This window comes from Podarcis muralis, chromosome 10, assembly GCF_964188315.1.
Source record: "Podarcis muralis chromosome 10, rPodMur119.hap1.1, whole genome shotgun sequence".
Classification (NCBI taxonomy): Eukaryota; Metazoa; Chordata; class Lepidosauria; order Squamata; family Lacertidae; genus Podarcis; species Podarcis muralis.
In genome coordinates, this window is record NC_135664.1 from 72,097,343 (window position 1) to 72,118,764 (window position 21,422).

General features: G+C 46.5%; 1 protein-coding gene across 2 annotated transcripts in view; it reads right to left on the bottom strand.

Annotated features, from left to right (window-relative positions):
- Positions 1-1,130: 1,130 nt before the first annotated feature.
- The window catches only part of TSPAN33 (tetraspanin 33), a 28,357-nt gene continuing 8,065 nt past the window's right edge, over positions 1,131-21,422 (bottom strand). The window contains exons 2-8 of one of the 2 annotated variants that reach the window (XM_028747103.2): positions 19,363-19,420; positions 15,521-15,648; positions 14,212-14,286; positions 13,206-13,301; positions 10,544-10,672; positions 9,691-9,852; positions 1,131-5,701 (exon numbers count right to left, since the gene is read on the bottom strand). In XM_028747103.2, coding sequence (XP_028602936.2) covers positions 5,600-5,701; positions 9,691-9,852; positions 10,544-10,672; positions 13,206-13,301; positions 14,212-14,286; positions 15,521-15,648; positions 19,363-19,420 — 750 coding nt within the window. In that variant the 3' untranslated portion in view covers positions 1,131-5,599. Of the gene's footprint in view, positions 5,702-8,374; positions 8,573-9,690; positions 9,853-10,543; positions 10,673-13,205; positions 13,302-14,211; positions 14,287-15,520; positions 15,649-19,362; positions 19,421-21,422 lie in introns of those variants that run through there. The other variant, XM_077935380.1, reaches the window with a different exon arrangement.

The window sequence follows — 21,422 nt, forward strand, 5'->3', positions numbered from 1 at the left end:
TTAAATAATTTGCAAAAAAGTTCCCGTTCTTCTTTAAAGTCACAGCTGTCCTTATCTCCATAGCTGTCAACTTTCAGGTTTGAAAATAAGGGATCAGCAGCCTCGAAAATAAGGGATCAGCCGCCTCACTTGTCCCGGGGACAGTCTACGGGATATCTAACAATCCGGGATAGCAGCGGGAAGCGGCGCTGGAATAAGGGAATTTCCCATTAAAAAAAGGAAGGTTGACAGCTATGCCTTATCTCACAATTTGTATGTCAGTTTTGCCAGTTCTGCATAGAGCCTGAAAACAGGATCTGAGTGTTAAGTTGTGGGTGAACATATCAGACGACACTGCGATTCTTCAAACAGCTCTTGTTTATTGCGGTGGCCCTATGAGTTAAACCACAGAGTCTAGGGCTTGCCGATCAGAAGGTCGGCAGTTCGAATCCCCGCGACGGGGTGAGCTCCCGTTGCTCGATCCCTGCTCCTGCCAACCTAGCAGTTCGAAAGCACGTCAAAGTCAAGTAGATAAATAGGTACCGCTCTGGCGGGAAGGTAAACGGCGTTTCCGTGCGCTGCTCTGGTTGGCCAGAAGCGGCTTCGTCATGCTGGCCACATGACCCGGAAGCTGTACGCCGGCTCCCTCGGCCAATAAAGTGAGATGAGCGCCGCAACCCCAGAGTCGGCCACGACTGGACCTAACGGTCAGGGGTCCCTTTACCTTTTATCTGCAGTATCCCCCTGCTGGCCCAGGGTGAGAACTTCAGTACATAACACTGAGCACAAGAGCAATTCTCCCCACCTGTGGTTTCCAGCGATTGAGAATCAGAAGCGTCACTGCCTCTGGCATCTTTTTTTTTAGTCTGGGAGGAATGTAGGCAAGTGCCATGCCTTGCCCCGCCCAGTCTTGCCTTAGGCCCCGCCCACCACCCACCAGCTGTCCCCAGAAGTTCGCCCTCTAGGGAACACAGCCCTTGGGCTTAAACCCCCGTCCCTCACCTTGCATACATTGGATTCAAGCGGCCTTCCTTACCCTCGAACCCTCCAGACACTGGGGAACTGTAGCTGATGGGAACTGTGGCGCAGAACCTGTGGAGGGCACCAGGTTGAGGAAAGCTGGATGAAAGGAAAGCCAAAAGCCGACAGGGTCACACACAGTGTACGTTTATTCTCACAGAAACGTAGCACCACACTGAACAGAACATGTAAAATTCAACAGCGACGGTGTCCTCTGTTTTGAAAAATAATTGACCCATCAAAGCCCCATGGTCCACACAACAGAGAAGAAGGAGGTTAAGCTCCGGTCGAGTTTTGCAATGTCTTGGGAGCCCAGGAAAAGCGTAACAAAATGGCTCACAACCAACCAATGGGTGGTATAACAATAACAATAATAATTTATTATTTATACCTCGCCCATCTGGCTGGGTTTATAAGGCGGCAGATTATATACAGTCATACCTCTGGTTACAGCCGCTTCCGGTTGCGTCTTTTCGGGTTGCGGACCGCCGAAACCCGGAAGTACTGGAACGGGTTACTTCCAGGTTTCAGCAGTCGCGCATGCGCAGAAGCGCTAAATCTTGCTTTGCGCATGCGCAGAAGCGCAAAATTGCAACCTGCGCATGTGCGGGTTGAGAACGCTGTGGGTTGTGAACGTGCATCCCACACAGATCACGTTGGCAACCCGAGCGTCCACTGTGCTGCCATCAATGTGCACAGCATTTCATCGTGAAACATACGACAACAGCAACCAACCATCCCCACTTTTTGTGTTAATTATTAGATAGGGAGCTCCACAGAGTGGAAACAGGAGGGGAGGAAGGTGTTAAGGAAATGAGGGATTAAGTTGAAGAACATTATTATTATTATTATTATTATTATTATTATTCCCATTGGCTATTTGCTGCCCAACTCGGTGAGGTCAGTGAGATGAACATTCTCGCAGCCGGTCGGATAATCTGTGGCTGGCATCTTTGCTTCCCCCAAAATCCCCACAGGTGCCTCGCACGTTGACAGTTTTGAAAATTCACACTGCATGAAATACGACGCGCAGAAGAAGACTCCATACGCCAGAAGATCTTCTTGGGAAACAAGAACAACAACAAAAGGCACCCAGAGTGTCAAAAGATACAGGCACTGGGCTTGAAGAACAAGTCCCATGGGTGAAATCCAAAACATTCAATATACATTCAATCACAGCGAAATAAGCCCTGGCAGGTGGTCACCTGATCTCTGTTTAAAAACCTCCCAAGGCAGGAGAGGTTTCATTATAAATGGCTCTTACCATCAGAAAGTTCTTCCTAAGGTTTAGTTCAGGGGTCGGCAACCTAAGGCCCGGGGGCCGGATCTGGCCCAATCGCCTTCTCAATCCGGCCTGCGGACAGTCCTGGAATCAGCATGTTTTTACACGAGTAGAATGTGTGCTTTTATTTCAAATGCATCTCTGGGTTATTTGTGGGGCATAGGAATTCGTTCATTACTTTTTTCCCAAAATATAGTCCGGCCCCCCACAAGGTCTGAGGGACGGTGGACCGGCCCCCGGCTGAAAAAGTTTGCTGACCCCTGGTTTAGTTGAAATCTCCTTCCTTGTAACTTGAATCCACTGGGTTACGGAGCGGCAGGAAAAAAGCTTGCTCCCCTTTTCCATGTGACAATCCCATGCAGTTCTCTTCTTCTGAAATTCCTGGACCACCCTCTTCCCTAATATTTCACCCCCTTCTGCATTTTTTGGGGGGCGGGAAGGGCACCCTACTACTGACTCTGCCTCAGAACAAGGGAGACAGCCTTAAAAGCACTCTCGGGGTCCTCAGTCCTTTTCCAGTGCCCCTCCCTCAAATTTATTTTATTTATTAAATTTGTATCTCGTCCTAAACCTGTAGATCCCAGGGTGGTTCATGCCACAAAATTACAATATAAAAAAAGACAAAATACACGATGAAAATAAGAACAGAAGCAAACCAATAGCACATTTAAAAGGGACGATAGTACGGATGGAGGGGGGCACAAATGGGCCCCACATTTAAGCCATTTTCATAAACCACAATTAAAAAAATGTCTAAGCAGTGTAAATAAAACAGAAAAATAATTTATTAGTAACGTACAAATGAAAAAACAGAATTTAGAAACAAGTATACACAGCTAAACGATGTACCCAGGTTTGCTGAAATAATTGTTTTAAAAGGTTTCAGCTCAATCTTTGGAGAATATATATATATATTCTCAATATATATATATTTTCTCTCTCTCTCTCTCTCTCTATATATATATATACACATGGCAATGGTAATGTTTTATTTTGTAGTTTTGTAAACTGCTTAGAGCTTGTTGTTTTTCAAACAGTCCGGCGGTGTTGAATGTTGTTAAATAAAATAAATAAATCCCTAAGGCCCCTCCCAGGTTGAGGAACCATTTCCCAACCCTCCCATTTTCTACCTACGAAGGCCCCTCTGCCATTTTGAAAACCGCCCTTGCCAATTTCGACATTGTGCCAGGAGCCTCAGCCAAGTGGGCGCGGCTCCCGCCTTCAGACGTTGCCCCTTCCTTGACACCGCCATGGGGCGATGGGAGATGCTAAACCTGTGCCCCCTCCCCTCAGGCCAACCTTGGCGCTGAAGAGGACACTACAGGCAACATGGCAACGGCGAGGTAGGTTTTACCGGAGTTTACGGCACGAGGTCACTTCCTGTGGGGAGCCATCTTGGATCCCAGGGAGACAGGCAAGGGTTTGGTCCTAGCGAAGGCCGTTCCGCTGTTTCCCTGCTTCCGATGAGGCCTCTCTTGGTCATCTTAGACCTTTCTGACCCATTGGTCTGTTACATTCATCTTGCCTCCATTTAAGGTTCAGGTTTTTCTCCACTCCAAGATGCCCTCTTCCTTTTCCCCTGTGGCTCAGCTGCAGTTTGGGGAGCGTCCTCATTTCCAGGTACAGTGGTACCTCTGGATGAGTAAAATGTAAGACGCGTCTGCGCATCTGAGCATGTGGCGTTTTGCCACTTCCGTGCATGCGTGTGACGTCAATTTTGAGCGTCTGCGCATGCGCGAGCGGCGAAACCCGGAACTAACGCACTCCGTTATTTCTGGGTCGGCTCAGAGCGCAACTTGAAAATGCTCAACCTGAAGCACATCTAACCCGAGGTATGACTATACAGTGGTACCTCTGGTTGTGAACGGGATCCGGGGAGGCCCGTTAGCAACCTGAAAAGAACGCAACCCACGTCTGCAGGTGCGCAGGTCACGATTGTCCGCTTCTGCGCATGCGCATGACGTCAGCATCTGCGTGAGCGGCGAAACCCGGAAGTAACCTGTTCCGGTGCTTCTGGGTCACCGCAGGATGCAACCTGAAAACGCTCAATCTGAAGCAAACGTAACATGAGGTATGACTGTAGTTCTAAACCCCCCCCCCCATTGCTGGATCAGGTTGGGGCCAGGAAAACCCCACAGCGTTTCCATTTTACTGCTCCTATGGGACCTTAGGGGACGTGGGTGGCGCTGTGTGTTAAACCACAGAGCCTAGGACTTGCCGATCAGGTCAGCGGTTCGAATCCCCGCGACGGGGTGAGCTCCCGTTGCTCGGTCCCTGCTCCTGCCAACCTAGCAGTTCGAAAGCACACCAGCGCAAGTAGATAAATAGGTACCACTCCGGCAGGAAGGTAAACGGCGTTTCCGTGCGCTGCTCTGGTTCACCAGGAGCGGCTTAGTTCTGCTGGCCACATGACCCGGAAGCTGTACGCCGGCTCCCTCGGCCAATAAAGCGAGATGAGCGCCGCAACCCCAGAGTCGGCCACGACTATACCTAACGGTCAGGGGTCCCTTTACCTTTATGGGACCTTATCAAGACAGCGGGTGCTTCTCATTTTTCCTGGTCGGGGCAAAAAGGGTTCTGCTTTTCGCAAGCACCGGGGGGCTCGATCACAGCGAGGGCACCCCACCTCCCAAAGATGCGTTGGTCCTGCCTGTCTCCTGTTTCCTTTAAGAAAGTTAAACCAGGGGAGTTGGTGGGGGCAGGAACACATTCCTGATATATTACAAAGTTGGCGCATCGTTGGCAAGGACAGGTTGAGGGTTCGAGAAGGCACCTTTCCTCCCCAGTTGGAGGGAGCAGGGGGCAAGTAGGCCCTTGGTCAACGCCCCAACCTGCCTGCCCCATCTTTGCACCCCAACGAAGTAGCCAAGAACCATGGCCAGCTCCTGCCCAGAGTTCAAATCCAGCGGCTCCCATCTCAAGCCGTGAGAAGGGCTTTATCCACAGATGGAAAATGCAGGTGGAGATTCGTCGGCCGACAGCACCGACTCTTTACCTTCCTGTCCTCTGCTGGAACTCTTTAAAAGAAATAAAAAACCTTCGCATCTTGGAGTGGAAGAGCATGTTTTCAAGCTTCCTGCAGAGTTTCAAAGCTGGGAGGTGCTCATTTGTCTTCTAGGGTTAACAAGGTTCCTTCAAGATATTCCTTGCAGGAAGGAGCTGTCTTCAAAAGAGCCGCAGGCAATCCAGTCGGGTGGAATGAGGTCACTTCCTGTGGGCGCCATCTTGGATCCCAGGGAGATGGGCACGGGTTTGGTGATAGGGAAGGCCACGAATAATACATTTCTTGTTTCGTATTCTTCCCGCAAGGAAGTCCTTTCAGTACCAGAGGTCGGCTCGGTGTTGCTGGTTGTAAAGCAACAGTTTAATCTGGTCTCTGATCTGGTTGACAAGGACCTGGGAGAGCAGGATCCCGACCAGCTGCAAGAGGGAAACAAAACACAGACGGAACAGGACAGTGAGCGCGGCAAAACGGGAGACGGCTCCACCAAAGGAACGCAAGTGAAGAGAACAAGCAGCGCTGACACCAAACCCGACATACATTAAGCATAACAGAAACATCGCCACCCGACCCCACCCCCACCCATCTCCCCCCCCCCCCACTAATGTCTCAACAAATGAAACGGATTTGTAAAAATGTTACATGGAAAAAATATGAGAGACGTTACACTTACTTCTGTAAAACAAGAAAATCTTTATTAATAATAAAAAAAGGGAGACAGCTTTAAACGGAGCTTCTGGGCGGTGGCGGAGACTTGCCAGGCTGTAACCAAACCCGGTGGGCAAACTTTGCACCCCCTCTGTAGTCTCTCCACGAAGGGCATCCAACCTGGTGCCCCCAGATGCAAAGGAAGGGCATTCAGGTACCATTGTGGTACTAGAGCAGGGGTCGGCAACCTAAGGCCCATGGGCCACAAGCGGACCATGCGGGTCGTTTAACCAGCCCATGGACCCCCGCCGCCCGCTCGGTTGGCACCCATGCGCCGTGCTAAACCAGCGCGGAGGGGAGCAGGGACCGCCTTCCGCGATGCTGGGCTGCTTCCCATTGGCTGCAGGAAACTCCTGCAGCCAGTGGGAAGATGCGCACGCCTCCTCCGTGCCAGAAGGAGCGCTTGCGCATGCACGTGTGTGTGCGTTCTGGCCCACCGCGGCGTCTGCGGGACCATGAACCGCCCAAGCCGCAAAAACTTTGCCGACCCCTGTACTAGACAAACCCCTGTGTTGCAAAAGAGAACGTCAACAATGTTTGGGCAACAGGATGGCCATAAACGTATGTAATGGACAATATTTAGAGAATTCTTTCTATTATTTACAGTTTTATGGGTGATTCAGAAGGCAATTGGCATCAGAAAAGATAATGAGCAACAGTTACGGCAGCAAGAAATGCGGTTTATTTTCATGTTTAAACCATTTATCCAGGGGGTCTCAACTCTGAGTTAGACCTTAATTTATTATTAATTATTTGTATTTTCTTTGTACTGCTTCTTTAATCTCAATCGCCTTGTATTTGTATTGTTACTTTGCACTGTACCTCAAAAAATATTGTTCGTAGCAGTGACTGCATTATTACCTGAGCACTGCTCCACAGCATTTGATATTTTCATTCACATATATTCATTTGAAATAAGATGGGGTATGTACTCTTTTTCATTACTGTTTGTATCACAGTTTATAATTTTTGTAAAGTGATATGTAATGCACGTCATCATATGTAAAATTTTATTTTCAGTTTATGAAACAATTCTATATTCTCCCACCATTCTGATGAAGATCTATGAAACAGCAGTCAATATCTGGAATCTCTGTTCAGTGTTGGACATTATATTTGCTGAAGACACAACAAAGCTTCACAGCTTATCTTTCATTGGTACCTCGCTGCATTCAAAGACTTTCAGAGACTTTAAGTCTAAGATTTCATTTTGAACTTGTTATTGTTTGAAAGAATTCTATAAATATTGTCTATTACATATGTATATGGTCATCGTAAAGACTCCTGCTTCTTGGGAGAAAAGCAATGACAAACCTAGACAGCATCTTAAAAAGCAGAGACATCACCCTGCCAACAAAAGTCTGTATAGTAAAAGATATGGTTTTCCCAGTAGTGATGTATGGAAGTGAGAGCTGGACCATAAAGAAGGCTGATCGCCGAAGAATTGATGCTTTTGAATTCTGGTGCTGGAGGAGACTCTTGAGAGTCCCATGGACTGCAAGAAGATCAAACCTATCCATTCTGAAGGAAATCAGCCCTGAGGGCTCACTGGAAGGACAGATCCTGAAGCTGAGGCTCCAAGACTTTGGCCACCTCATGAGAAGAGAAGACTCTCTGGAAAAGACCCTGATGTTGGGAAAGATGGAGGGCACAAGGAGAAGGGGATGACGGAGGACGAGATGGTGGGACAGCGTTCTCTAAGAGACCAGCATGAGGGAGGCAGTGGAAGACAGAAGGGCCTGGCGTGCTCTGGTCCAGGGGGTCATGAAGAGTCGGAAACGACTAAACGACTAAACAACAACAAATGGTCATCGTGTTGCCCAAACGTTGTTGACGACCCCTGTACCAGAGCATAACAACTGGATCAGGCCAGTGGCCCACCTAGGCCAGTATTCTGTTCCCACAGTGGAAAACAGGTTGTCCATGGGAAACCCGCAAGCAGGATTCGAACACAAGAGCAACTCTCCCCTCTTGCGGTTCCCAGCAACTGGGATTCAGAAGCGATGCTGCCTCTGACTGCAGAGAGAGAACATAGCCATTGTGGCTCCTCTGGGACGCGGGTGGGGCTGTGGGTTAAACCACAGAGCCTAGGACTTGCCGATCAGAAGGTCAGCGGTTCGAATCCCTGTGACGATGTGAGCTCCCGTTGCTCGGTCCCAGCTCCTGCCAACCTAGCAGTTCGAAAGCACATCAAAGTGCAAGTAGATAAATAGGTACCACTCCGGCAGGAAGGTAAACAGCGTTTCTCTGCGCTGCTCTGGTTCACCAGAAGCGGCTTAGTCATGCTGGCCACATGACCCGGAAGCTGTACGCCGGCTCACTTGGCCAATAATCGAGATGAGACCCGCAACCCCCGAGTCGGCCACGACTGGACCTAATGGTCAGGGGTCCCTTTACCTTTACATACATACATACAGTGGTACCCCTGGATGCAAACGGGATCCGTTCCAAAGCCCCGTTTGCAACCTAAAGCGAACGCAACCCGCGTCTGCGCGGGTCGCGATTCGCCGCTTCTGTACATGTTCGTGGCCATCACTGTCGCGAGTCTTCAAACATTCAGCTTCATAGGATGCCCAAATCGTCTAGTGTTAAAGGGATAAAAATGTTTCTCTGCTCACTTTCTCCATGCCATATAAGCTTTCATCATGTTTGCTTTTCCCCTAAACCAGCGTTTCCGAAAATTGAGTCTCCAGCTGTGTTTGAACTACAACTCCCATCCATAGCTGTCAACTTACAGATTTGAAAATAAGGGACTAGCAGCCTCGAAAATAAGGGACCAGCAGCCAAAATAAGGGATTTTAGTCAACCAGCAGCCAAATGAAGCCTCAAGCGGTGGTTCCCACAGCGCAGCAATCCGGCAAAGGGGGCGCAGCAAGGAAAACCACCGTCCCCTCTCCGCTGGGAAGCGCTGAGCAAAGGCGAGTCCCCAGGCAACGCGGCCGATTTGATCGGCACAAGGCATGCAAGCTCCACCCCCCAGTCGTTCTTAGACTCCTTATTGGGTGAGCAATGCAGCCAAGCAACACAGTTGGAGCCTCCCTCCTCCCTGGCCGGCAGGGAGGGAGGGAAAGGAGCTGCTTCCTTTGAAACCTGGGAAATTTAAGGGACATCATCAATAAGGGACAGCAGCAGGCGCGACATGACGCTGGGATAAGGGACTTTCCCATCAAATAAGGGACGGTTGACAGCTATGCTCCCATCATCCCTAGCTAGCAGGGCCAGTGGTCAGGGATGATGGGAATTGTAGTCCGAAGACAACTGGAGATGTGAGTTTGGGAAACACCTCTCTAAACTAAAAAGCAACCTTCCCCCATCCCCTTGACCACGTGGGTTGCCCCTTTCTGAACCTTTTCCAAATCTACAATATCCAACTTGAGACAAGGCAACCAGAACTGTACACAGTGTTCCAAGGGAGGTCTTGGATTTCAAGGTTGCCAGGGCCGGGGCCTTTCAACCACCCAAGAGGAATGTACTAGGTTCTTCCTGAAAGCCAACAAAGAGGGAGGCAGATGCACTTCGCAAATGGAGGCCATTCCGCAAACGGGGAGCCACCACCGAAAAGGCCCTGCCATGGGGCAATGCCGGCTGGTGCCCCACTATCGTGGAAGCAGCTCCCAAGCATTGCCTGCAGACTGTAGGGTCCAGGGGCCCCCTGGGCCACCCTGAAGCAACACCCATAACGAGGGGGCAAGCCAATTACCTGGGGAATGGCCAATCCCAGCGCTACTCCGCCCAGGAGGAAGAGGTTGCTGTGGATCCAGTTGACCAGCTTGTCAATGCAGCCGTTGGTATAGATGAACTGGCTGGCCTCCAGGTAGTTGAAAGCCTGCATCCCTTGGCCACACATGGTGTTGATGACCGACTGCATGGGAAGAAGCGTGGGGGAGAAAATATTAACTTCAAAAAATTGTATCGAAATTAAATTAAATTAATTAAATTTAATTAAAATGAATTTAATTTAACTTAATTTAAATTTAATTAAAATGAATTTAATTTAATTTAAATTTAATTAAAACAAAATTCAAAGGCGCCTGCTTCTTGGGAGACAAGCAATGACAAACCTAGACAGCATCTTAAAAAGCAGAGACATCACCTTGCCGACAAAGGTCCGTATAGTTCAAGCTCTGGTTTTCCCAGTAGTGATGTATGGAAGTGAGAGCTGGACCATAATAATAATAATAATAATAATTTATTTATACCCCACCCATCTGGCTGGGTTTCCCCAGCCACTCTGGGCGGCTTCCAACAGAATACTGAAATACAATAGTCTATTAAACATTAAAAGCTTCCCTAAACAGGGCTGCCTTCAGATGTCTTCTAAAAGTCTGGTAGTTGTTGTTCTCTTTGACATCTGGTGGGAGGGCGTTCCACAGGGTGGACACCACCACCAAGAAGGCCCTCTGCCTGGTTCCCTGCAACCCCACTTCTCACAGGGAGGGAACCGCCAGATAAATTATTATTATTATTATTAATAGTAGTAGTAGTAGTATATTCTGAAGATTCTCTTTCTACCATTTTTCCAAATGGATCGGATGTGTGGCTCTACGATATACCTGGTCGTCAGTTTGCAGGCAACAGGAATAAGGCACAGAACAGCGTTCCCAGCTGGGGTTGTGGGCCGTGCAGTTGAAATACAGGTTTTGGGACCAGTCTTTATAGGAGACGCCACCACAGCAGCTGAACTGGAAAGGGAAGGAGAGGAGTCAAGGCAGAGGAGCTGGACGGAAGCAGGCATCAGAGAGGGTCCCCAATGCTTCCCCTTCCTTTTTCAAACTTAAAATATTTTGAAATCTTTCATATAGATAATATAGCGAAACATCCCACCCAAACGCAGAAGCTGGTGTTTAGGCAATACATACAAAGCAACAGCCAGATAACAGTTCTTATCTTTTTGTACAGAGGGCAACAGAACAGTTTTAAGTTAACCAAAAAGTTCTATACAGCGGTACCTTGGTTCTCAAACTTAATCCGTTCCGGAAGTCCGTTCCAAAACCAAAGCGTTCCAAAACCAAGGCATGCTTTCCCATAGAAAGTAATGCAAAATGGATTAATCCGTTCCAGACTGATAGTAGTCACTGTTTGGATGGGGGGGGGGGCTTTTATCCATTTCCGCAACCACACAATCACTCAGTCTGTAGCTGAACTGGGTTTCATACGGTCACAAAAACAAATTAACCGAAAAAGCCTCAAAAACAAAAACGCAAAATAAATAGCAAAAGCAAAAGCGCCAAACTGAATCCATTCCAGAAGTCTGTTTGAATTCCAAAATGTTCAAAAACCAAGGCGCAACTTCTGATTGGTGCAGGCGCCCCGGAAATAATAGCTGACAGCTGCTTCAGACGTTTGGCTTCCGAGAAACGTTCAAAAACCAAAACACTTACTTCCGGGTTTTCGGAGTTTGGGACCAAGGCGTTTGGGAACTAAGGCATTTGAGAACCAAGGTACCACTGTAGTGTGTAGAGTCCTCTGTGCACATTTTTAGTCGTGCAAATAATAAACCTGTGACATTTGATTGCAAAGGAGCTCTTGTGTGTCAGGCCCATGTTATTTTATCATTCAATGTTTCCACATCTTCCGCAGTACCCACTTCCTCGAGAAGTTATTCTCTCAAGTTATTCCATTGCTTCTCATTATTATGAGCTTGGCTGCTAGCGGGGTTTTTTTGTATCTTGCTTCTCTATGTTGTGAACCATTATCGACAGATGGAAGGGCGGCATGCAAATTTAATTTTTAAAATAAAATAGAATAGTAGAAGAGGACTCATTAAAGGTTTGAGGTGCCTCCCGTGAAAAGACCGAGCGCGGGGAATTTGGAGCCATTTTGCTCAGGAATTGCTCTTATCCTGACAAACATTTCTTTTGAGAACTGAGCAGCTTTCCCATGCACCTCTGCGATGTCACGGCAGCCAGCCAATCAGTGCCACATGCATAAGAAGAACCCACACACATTTGAAAAGCGCATTTTCAGGATAGGTCAGCCCTGAAAACCTATTTTGCAGTGCTAGGGCCCTGCGACAGGAGATGTGCAACCAGGGCCAGATTTCAGTTTGGTGAGGCCCTCAGCTACTGAAGGTAATGGGGCCCTTTATATGTCCAGCTGTCCTTTGTCAACAACAAATTTTCACTGTTTTTTGCGGAATATATGCTAGATGGTGATTCCTGGACCTAATACATATCTAAAGCCATTTGCACATAACAGAATATGCATTTTATCAAAGTAATTGTTGAAGTGAAATGCAATTAAGAATAAATATATTAACAGTGAGATGCAATTAAGAAGTATATTAATAGTGAACTAATTATTAAGCTCTAACTTAAAATGACTTTTTGTTTATAACAGACTTAATAATGCAAACACATTGGCATTTGGCAACAGCAAAAGTTCCTTTAGAAACACAATTTACAAAGACTCATAATCTAGTCTCTAGAAACTTGCTATAACATGAAATAATAATAGCAAACCAGTGATATTTTAGGGAGTAGGCTAGCAGGTGGGGACAACACAAAACACTGTTGCTGTACGTAGGTTTTATTGTATTTGGGGTTTTTCCCTTATATTTTGGAAATGTACATCCAGTTTTTTTTCCTTTACAATTTTTTGGGGCCCCCAAGAGAGTGGGGCCCTAAGCTATAGCCATAGCTGTCAACTTACCGATTTGAAAATAAGGGACCAGAAGCCTCAGAAATAAGGGACCAGCAGCCAAAATAAGGGATTTTAGTCAACCAGCAGCCAAACGAAGCCTCAAGCGGTGGTTCCCCCAGCGCAGCAACCCGGCAAAGGGGATGCAGCAAGGAAAACCACCGTCACCTCTCCGCTGGGAAGCGCTGAGCAAAGGCGAGTCCCCAGGCAACGCGGCCGATTTGATCGGCACAAGGCATGCAAGCTCCACCCCCCAGTCGTTCTTAGACTCCTTATTGGGTGAGCAAAGCAGCCAAGCAACACAGTTGGAGCCTCCCTCCTCCCTGGCCGGCAGGGAGGGAGGGAGAGGAGCTGCTTCCTTTGAAACCCGGGAAATTTAAGGGACATCATCAGTAAGGGACAGCAGCAGGCGGGACACGGCGCTGGGATAAGGGACTTTCCCACCAAATAAGGGACGGTTGACAGCTATGGCTCTAGCTTGTTGAGCTTATACATAAATCCAGCACTGTGTGCAACCACAACTTGCAACCATCTGGAAGCAGGGCAAGGGCTTGCAGTTTATAAACCAAAACTCACCTCTTTCTGGCCAAAGTCAATGAGGTTCTGGAGGTCCAAGTCGTCCCGGTAATGGACGATGGCGTTGTTGACGATCTCGCTCACCTTCCCGCGCGCCTGTGAGGAAATCGGAACAAGGCTATGGAGGGAGTTTAGAGCTAAGAGGGTTAACTGTCCTGCAGGCCAGGGATGTTGAATTTATTTATTTGTTATCCATTTATTAATTAAATTTGTATACTGCCCCTATACCCGCAGATCTCAGGGCCATTCACAGGATCAAATCAAAATCAGATAATACTAAAGACGTAAAACAAAAACGAGAAATACCTTGGAAAACAAGAAGCAACAACTCCTAAAAAGGTAAAGGTAAAGGTACCCCTGCCCGTACAGGCCAGTCTTGCCAGACTCTAGGGTTGTGCGCCCATTTCACTCAAGAGGCCGGGGGCCAGCGCTGTCCGGAGACACTTCCGGGTCACGTGGCCAGCGTGACAAGCTGCATCTGGCGAGCCAGAGCCGCACACGGAAACGCCGTTTACCTTCCCGCTAGTAAGCGGTCCCTATTTATCTACTTGGACCCGGGGGTGCTTTCGAACTGCTAGGTTGGCAGGCGCTGGGACCGAGCAACGGGAGCGCACCCCGCCGCGGGGATTCGAACCGCCGACCTTTCGATCGGCAAGCCCTAAGCGCTGAGGCTTTTACCCACAGCGCCACCCGCGTCCCATCAACAACTCCTAGCAGTGCTCAATTTAAAACACAACTTTATAATATGATATAATGTGATCGTTATATAACAGCAAGAATGTATAAAGCAATGCAGCTACAGAAGAACATATTTAATAAATACTAATAACTCCCAAAAAGTACTTACAAACATATGTCAAGTCCCGTTCCCCACCCCCTAAACACCCGTCTCCAAAGGAGCAGCTTAGGGACATTCCAGGGAACAAAACTGCCCACTTCAGCCCCACGCAAAACCTTCCAAGCCACCTTTCCACTCCCCCCCCACCCGGAACAATTGCCTCTGTACCTTGTCGGAGAAGACGAACCCCAGGACGCCCGAGGCCAGCTGCAGCAGGAAGATGACCGTCAGGCAGATAGAGAACTGCAGGGGAGAGAATCTCGTAAGTGAAGGGTCACAGAGCCAATGGCAGGTTAATGCTCAAGGGGGTGGGACCAGCTCCAAGGGCTTTCTGGCGGTTCCCTCCCTGCAAGAAGCCAAGTTACAGGGAACCAGGCAGAGGGCCTTCTCGGTGGTGGCGCCCGCCCTGTGGAATGCCCTCCCATGTGATGTCAAAGAGAAAAATAACTACCTGACTTTTAATAATAATAATAATAATAATAAATTTTATTTATATCCCGCCCTCCCCAGCCGAAGCCGGGCTCAGGGCGGCTAACAACAATAAAACAGTACAAAAGTACAACATAAACAACATTCTAAAATCATTCATTATAAAAATTAATTTTAAAAGACATCTGAAGGCAGCCCTGTTAGGGAAGTTTAATAGTTGATGTTTTATCGTGTTTTTAATATATTTTTAAATTTTTATTATTTTCACATATCAAATTATTCCAACAACTGTATTTCCCCCCAATTTTCCCCCTCCCATCTCCTTCTCATACCCCTCCCTCCCCCCACGACTTCCCTCAGTTCCTCTTTCTGATTTATTAATGCGTATTATTCTCTGCACGTTATGAAAATGTAAAGATTTCTGATTTTAGAATGTATTTCAATTAAATGATTATGATTTTATGTAAACTGTGTTATTTTTACTGATGTTAGCCGCAATGAGCCCGGCTTCGGCTGGGGAGGGCAGGATATAAATGAAATTGTATTATTATTATTATTATTATTATTATTATTAATCCCAGACCCCTGTCAGGGGGCATTTTGCGGTGAGGGAGACCCGTCCATATTAACAAAGACGACCAAAAAATCACAGGGAACTAGGCAGAGGGCCTTCTTGGTGGTGGCACCCGCCTTGTGGAACACCCTCCCACCAGATGTCAAGGAAATAAACAACTATCTGACATTTAGAAGACATCTGAAGGCAGCCCTGCTTAGGGAAGTTTGATGTTTTGTTGTGATTTTAATATTCTGTTGGGAGCCGCCCAGAGTGGCTGGGGAAACCCAGCCAGATGGGCGGGGTACAAATAATAAATTATTATTATTAGTAGTAGTAGTAGTAGTAGTAGTATTATTAGTATTATATAATCCAAGCGCACACTTCCAGTGGCAAGGGTTCCCTTCGCTTAAGGATGCCCAGGAAGTGTCTGATGCCAGCGCTGCCCTGCCTTCGCCCAGCTTCCTCCCGGGGACGATGGCCAGAGATTCTCACCGTCTGCAGCAAGCAGATATTCTCCCGCAGGGATCCGATGCAGCCGCAGAAGGTGATGAAAAACATCAGGATGCCGACGACGATCAGCAGGATGGCCGGGTCCACGGCGAGGCAAGCCATGGCCGCTTCTGCAGCGGGAAAGGAAGAGCAGGGAGTCAAACGCAGGGATTTCCGCCCCGTCCCAACAGCTTCTCCCTGCTAGCTGTGGCTAAGCGCACCTATCTGTTGCAGCGGGTTGGACTAGATGACCCTAAGGTGTCCCTTCCAACTCTTATGATTCTCCCCTCAACAACAGTGTTTTATGCTTCTTTTGATTTAAAGGTGCTCTCTGCTTTTTTGAGCAAAACAACAACAAACCTCTGGTTACGTGAACCATATTCAGTAAACACACAAGACGTAATTGGCTGTACATTTGGAAAAATAAGATATATAGTATTCATTGTGTTGTAGATTTTTTATATCTATATAACTTTTTTATTAAGTAATTCAACAAAACATATTACAGTGGTACCTCGGGTTGCATACGCTTCAGGTTACAGATTCCGCTAACCCAGAAATCGTGCTTCAGGTTAAGAACTTTGCTTCAGGATGAGAACAGAAATTGTGCTCCAGAGGTGCGGCGGCAGCAGGAGGCCCCCTTAGCTAAAGTGGTGCTTCAGGTTAAGAACAGTTTTGGGTTAAGTACAGACCTCCAGAACGAATTAAGTACTTAACCCGAGGTACCACTGTATCTTAAAACATATCATCCTTAATTTTTCCCTCATTCCCCCCCCCGCCTTCCATAAACAACCTGCCCCCCCCCCCCCGCGACTTCCCTCAGTTCCATTCTCTTGTTTCTCTATAAATGCTATTCTCTGCATGTTACAGAATGGTATAAGTCCTTAATTTATATAACTAATTATCAATTTAAAAAATTGTGAGTGTTTATTCAAAGCCTGCCAAGGAGTCCAATTCACTTTGTTGCATCTTTAGGTACTTTGTAAAAGGTCCCCATTCCTCTTTAAAGTCATAGTTATCCTTGTCCCGCAGTTTATGTGTCAGTTTTGCCAGTTCTGCATAGTCCATCAGTTTCTCTTGCCTTGAATTGTAGATTTCAACAGAACGTGTTACTTCCGGGTTTCGCCGCTTGCGCATTTGCAGACACTCAAAATGACATAATGTGCATGTGCGGAAGCGGCGATCTGCACATGCGCAGTCGTGTCTTGCATTCCTTTCAGGATGCGAACGGGCCTCTGGAACGGATCCTGTTCACATCCAGAGGTACCACTGCAGTAGTAGTAGTAGCCAATTTGATTCCCTCCCCCTTTCTTCTTTCTTTTTCCTTTCTCCTCCTGTGATGAGGATGCATTTAAATGTTTCAATATTGTAATGCTGTATTTTAATCTTGTTTTTAAGTTGTATTCATTCAACTTGTTTTTATTATTGCTTGTTAGCCACCCTGAGCCCGGCCTTGGCTGGGGAGGGCGAGGTATAAATAAAAATTATTATTATTATTATTATTACTATGCTATAAGATCCACTGTCCTGTGATACCATATTTGAGTTTGTACTACTGACGAAGTCCAGGACGGCAAAACAAGGCTAATATTCTGGAAATCCTTGTCTTAGACTCTGTGAAAGGATTCTGTGGAACTGCAACAACCTTTCGTGTGGATTGTTGGACACTATGAACAGAGAGGTGGAATAGACGCTTTCACATATATGGACCTTATGGATAAACTGATTAGAGCATGAACTGATCCACTGGGTCTTCTACTTTTTCCGTTGAACTTTATGAGCTACTTCTGTTGAAATCTACCATTCAATACAACGAATAGTATATCTGATTTTTTCAAACGTACAGCCGGTTACGTCTTGTGTGTTTACTGAGTCTGCTTTTTTGAGGCAAGAATGCCGACCGCTTGGGAAAAATGCAGGAGTAATTTCAGGGGCTACAATTTAATTCCCTTTAATCCCAAGGTGGTCATTTTCCAGCTTTCCTCCCATGAGTGAGTTAGTTTCACCCCTCTGCTGAGCTGAAAAAGCAAGTTTACTCCCTCACAGAGCTCGCATCAACAGCACCTTTAGCAAACGAAAGTTCCCGGGATTCTTGGGGGTATTAAATTTATGGGGCGTTCGCAGCCTTGAAAAACAGAAAATGCCCCATACAGTGGTTCCCGGTTCTTATTGAGCTACTGTCTGCTTCGTTCCATAAACTCATCCCCAATACCTGCTACCCTAATCAAAAACATTATTCAGAATAGCAGTTTGCATGGCCCACTGAGGAAAACATAACTATGATTCAAAATCTAATTAAAAGTATGTAGTTTAATTAACTCGACAAAATGGATGAACTTGTTCCAGCGAGGCCAGATATCGCAAGGAGAGCATTTCCACACATTCTTATCGACGAAAAGTACTACAGTCGTACCTTGGAAGTCGAACGGAATCCGCTCCAAAGGTCCGTTTGACTTCCAAAATGTTGGGAAACCAAAGCGTGGCTTTTGATTGGCTGCAGGAAGCTCCTGCAGCCAATCAGAAGCCGCGGAAGCCACATTGGACGTTTGGCTTCCAAAAAAAAGTTCGAAAACTGGAACACTCAATTCTGGGTTTTGATTGTTTGGGAGCCAATGCGTTTGAGATCCAAGGTACGACTGTACTTACTAAACACCCACAAACCTTCATCGATCACATGTATAGGGTAACTAGTTTATGAGAAAATCAAGAGCTATTACCAATAACTGGCTATTTGGGGACAACTTGGAATCAGAAATACAAAGGAAATAGCTTTGAAAGCGAAAAGAGCAATAAAACTCCCCCCCCCCAATACTTTTTATTGCTTTTTTGTAACAACAACAAATAAAATAAATACTCTTACATTCAAAAATTTGTATGTCTTCTTATTTACCCTGCGCCTTATTGCGCCCGGACTTCCTTCCATCCCTTCAACGGTTTTCATGTCTCAAATCTTTTCTTACAGTTTCTTATTTACACTCCCATCCACATCACAAGATTTACATTAATCCTGCTACAGTTTTTAAATTCTTACAATTACGCAGTATATATATTCAACAAATTTACTCCAATCCTTTTCGAACTTTGCTTCTTTTTGGTTCCGAACCTTATAAGTCAATTTCTCCAATTCTATGTAGAATCATAGAGTTGGAAGAGACCACAAGGGCCATCGAGTAAACATTTATTCAAACATTTATTAAACATGTATTCAAACATTTTTGTCTGCCACTCCATTAAAGTTGGGATTTCTTGGGATTTCCATTTCTGAGCCACTGAGATTCTAGCGGCGGTCGTTGCGTACATGAATAGTTTGTAATCTTCCTTTTTTAATTCATCCCCTGTTATGCTTCTGGTTTCTTTGGGAAAGTGTATTTAAATAGTTTTTTCATTTCGTTATATATCATGTCCCAATATTTTTTCATTTTTTCACACGTCCACCACATGTGAAAAAATTCACGTCTTTCGTTTTACATTTCCAACACATCTTATTACTTACTCTATACATTTTTGCTAGTTTAACCGGGGTGATATACCAACGGTACATCATTTTCATTAAATTTTCTTTTAGAGTGGAGCACGCCGTGAACCTCAAACCTTCTGTCCATAATTTTACCCAATCATCATAATCAATATTATAACCGAAATCAACTGCCAATTTTATCATAACTGAAAAGAGCAATAAAACTTGAAAAACGAAGCAAGGAAGGTGTTTCAAGTAAGCAATTGACACACTCGAAGGGCTGACCTCCAGTGCCCATCTGTTTCTTATTGTCACCCACTTCAGGAAGCATGGCCCAACAGTTTCGTGCCCGCCAGCCCTTGCTTGGCACACCGCTTGTGCTCCTTACCTGCGTGCTTCATCAAGCGGGCATAGACTCCCACTGCCACCATCGCCATCGAGATCACCTGCCAAGACAAAGAAGCCGAGAACGTCAAGAGCGCCAGGCCTTCTTAAGCCTCGGCCTCATCCCAGTATACCTGAAGGAGCGTCTCCACCCCCATCGTTCAGCCCGGACACTGAGGTCCAGCGCCGAGGGCCTTCTGGCAGTTCCCTCGCTGCGAGAAGCCAAGTTACAGGGAACCAGGCAGAGGGCCTTCTCGGTGGGGGCGCCTGCCCTGTGGAACTCCCTCCCACCAGATGTCAAAGAAAAGAACAACTAGCAGACTTTTAGAAGACATCTGAAGGCAGCCCTGTTCAGGGAAGCTTTTAATGTTTAACAGGTTATTGTATTTTAATACTCTGTTGGAAGCTGCCCAGAGTGGCTGGGGAAACCCAGTCAGATGGACGGGGTATAAATAATAAATTATTATTATTATTATTATTAAACAAAAGCACACATTCTACTCGTGTAAAAACACCAGGCAGGCCCCACAACACCAGGCAGGCCCCACATAACCCAGAGATGCATTTTAAATAAAATGACACATTCTACTCATGTAAGAGAAGAGCGTAAAATATGGTCTGAAGCTCAACATCCAAAAAACGAAGATCATGGCCATTGGTCCCATCACCTCCTGGCAAATAGAAGGGGATGAAATGGAGGCAGTGAGAGATTTTACTTTCTTGGGCTCCATGATCACTGCAGATGGTGACAGCAGTCACAAAATTAAAAGACGCCTGCTTCTTGGAAGAAAAGCAATGACAAACCTAGACAGTATCTTAAAAAGCAGAGACATAACCTTGCCAACAAAGGTCCGTATAGTTAAAGTTATGATTTTCACAGTAATGATGTATGGAAGTGAGAGCTGGACCATAAAGAAGGCTGATCGCCGAAGAATTGATGCTTTTGAATTCTGGTGCTGGAGGAGACTCTTGAGAGTCCCATGGACTGCAAGAAGATCAAACCTCTCCATTCTGAAGGAAATCAGCCCTGAGTGCTCACTGGAAGGACAGATCCTGAAGCTGAGGCTCCAGTACTTTGGCCACCTCATGAGAAGAGAAGACTCCCTGGAAAAGACCCTGATGTTGGGAAAGATGGAGGGCACAAGGAGAAGGGGACGACAGAGGAGGACGAGATGGTTGGACAGTGTTCTCGAAGAGACCAGCATGAGTTTGACCAAACTGCGGGAGGCAGTGGAAGACAGGAGGGCCTGGCGTGCTCTGGTCCAGGGGGTCATGAAGAGTCGGACATGACTAAACGACTAAACAACAACAACAACAACAACACTCACGTAAAAACACACTGCATCCGGCCCCTGGGCCTTAGTTTGTCTACCCTCCCTGCTCACCAGGTACCAGTTGCTGAATAGCATCACTCTGGCACCCAAATTGCAGCCTGCCCTTGTCAGAAATCCTTTCCTCCTTTCTAGCAGAGGCAAAGGGATCGTTTGAAAAGCGTGGGATTTCAAAGGAAGGCATTGGTGCTTAAGTGGCTGCAATTAGCTGCTGCAATTGTATTGACACCTGGGGGGGGGAGAGCTCTCTTTGGAGGAGGAGGACAGGAAAGAAAAGAGGGGTGGAGAAAGAGAAAGAGAGAGAAGGAAGGAAAAGCCCTTGGCACAAACTGCTTTCCTTTTCTTCTTACAGCCTCATTCAGCTGAGCCAAGGTTAAAGTCACGCATAGCAGAACTTTGTGGGCTTTTGCTACTTCAACTCGTGCACAACCACTCATTCCACGTGCCTGTTTTACGGTTCCGTTTTCCATTTTTTAAAAACAGGGCTGCCTTCAGATGTCTTCTAAATGTCAGGTAGTTGTTTATCTCAAGCTAAAATGCAGGTAAAAGGGTAAAAATGCAGCAATAATAATAATAATAATTATTTATACCCTGGCCAGAGCCGGGCTCAGGGCGGCTAACACCAGTAAAATTCCAGTAAAAACATAATAGGGGGAGGACCAATTTAAAATACAGGTTAAAATGCAATTTAAATGCAGTCTCATTTTAAAAGGAGCCCATAGATCAAGACCAT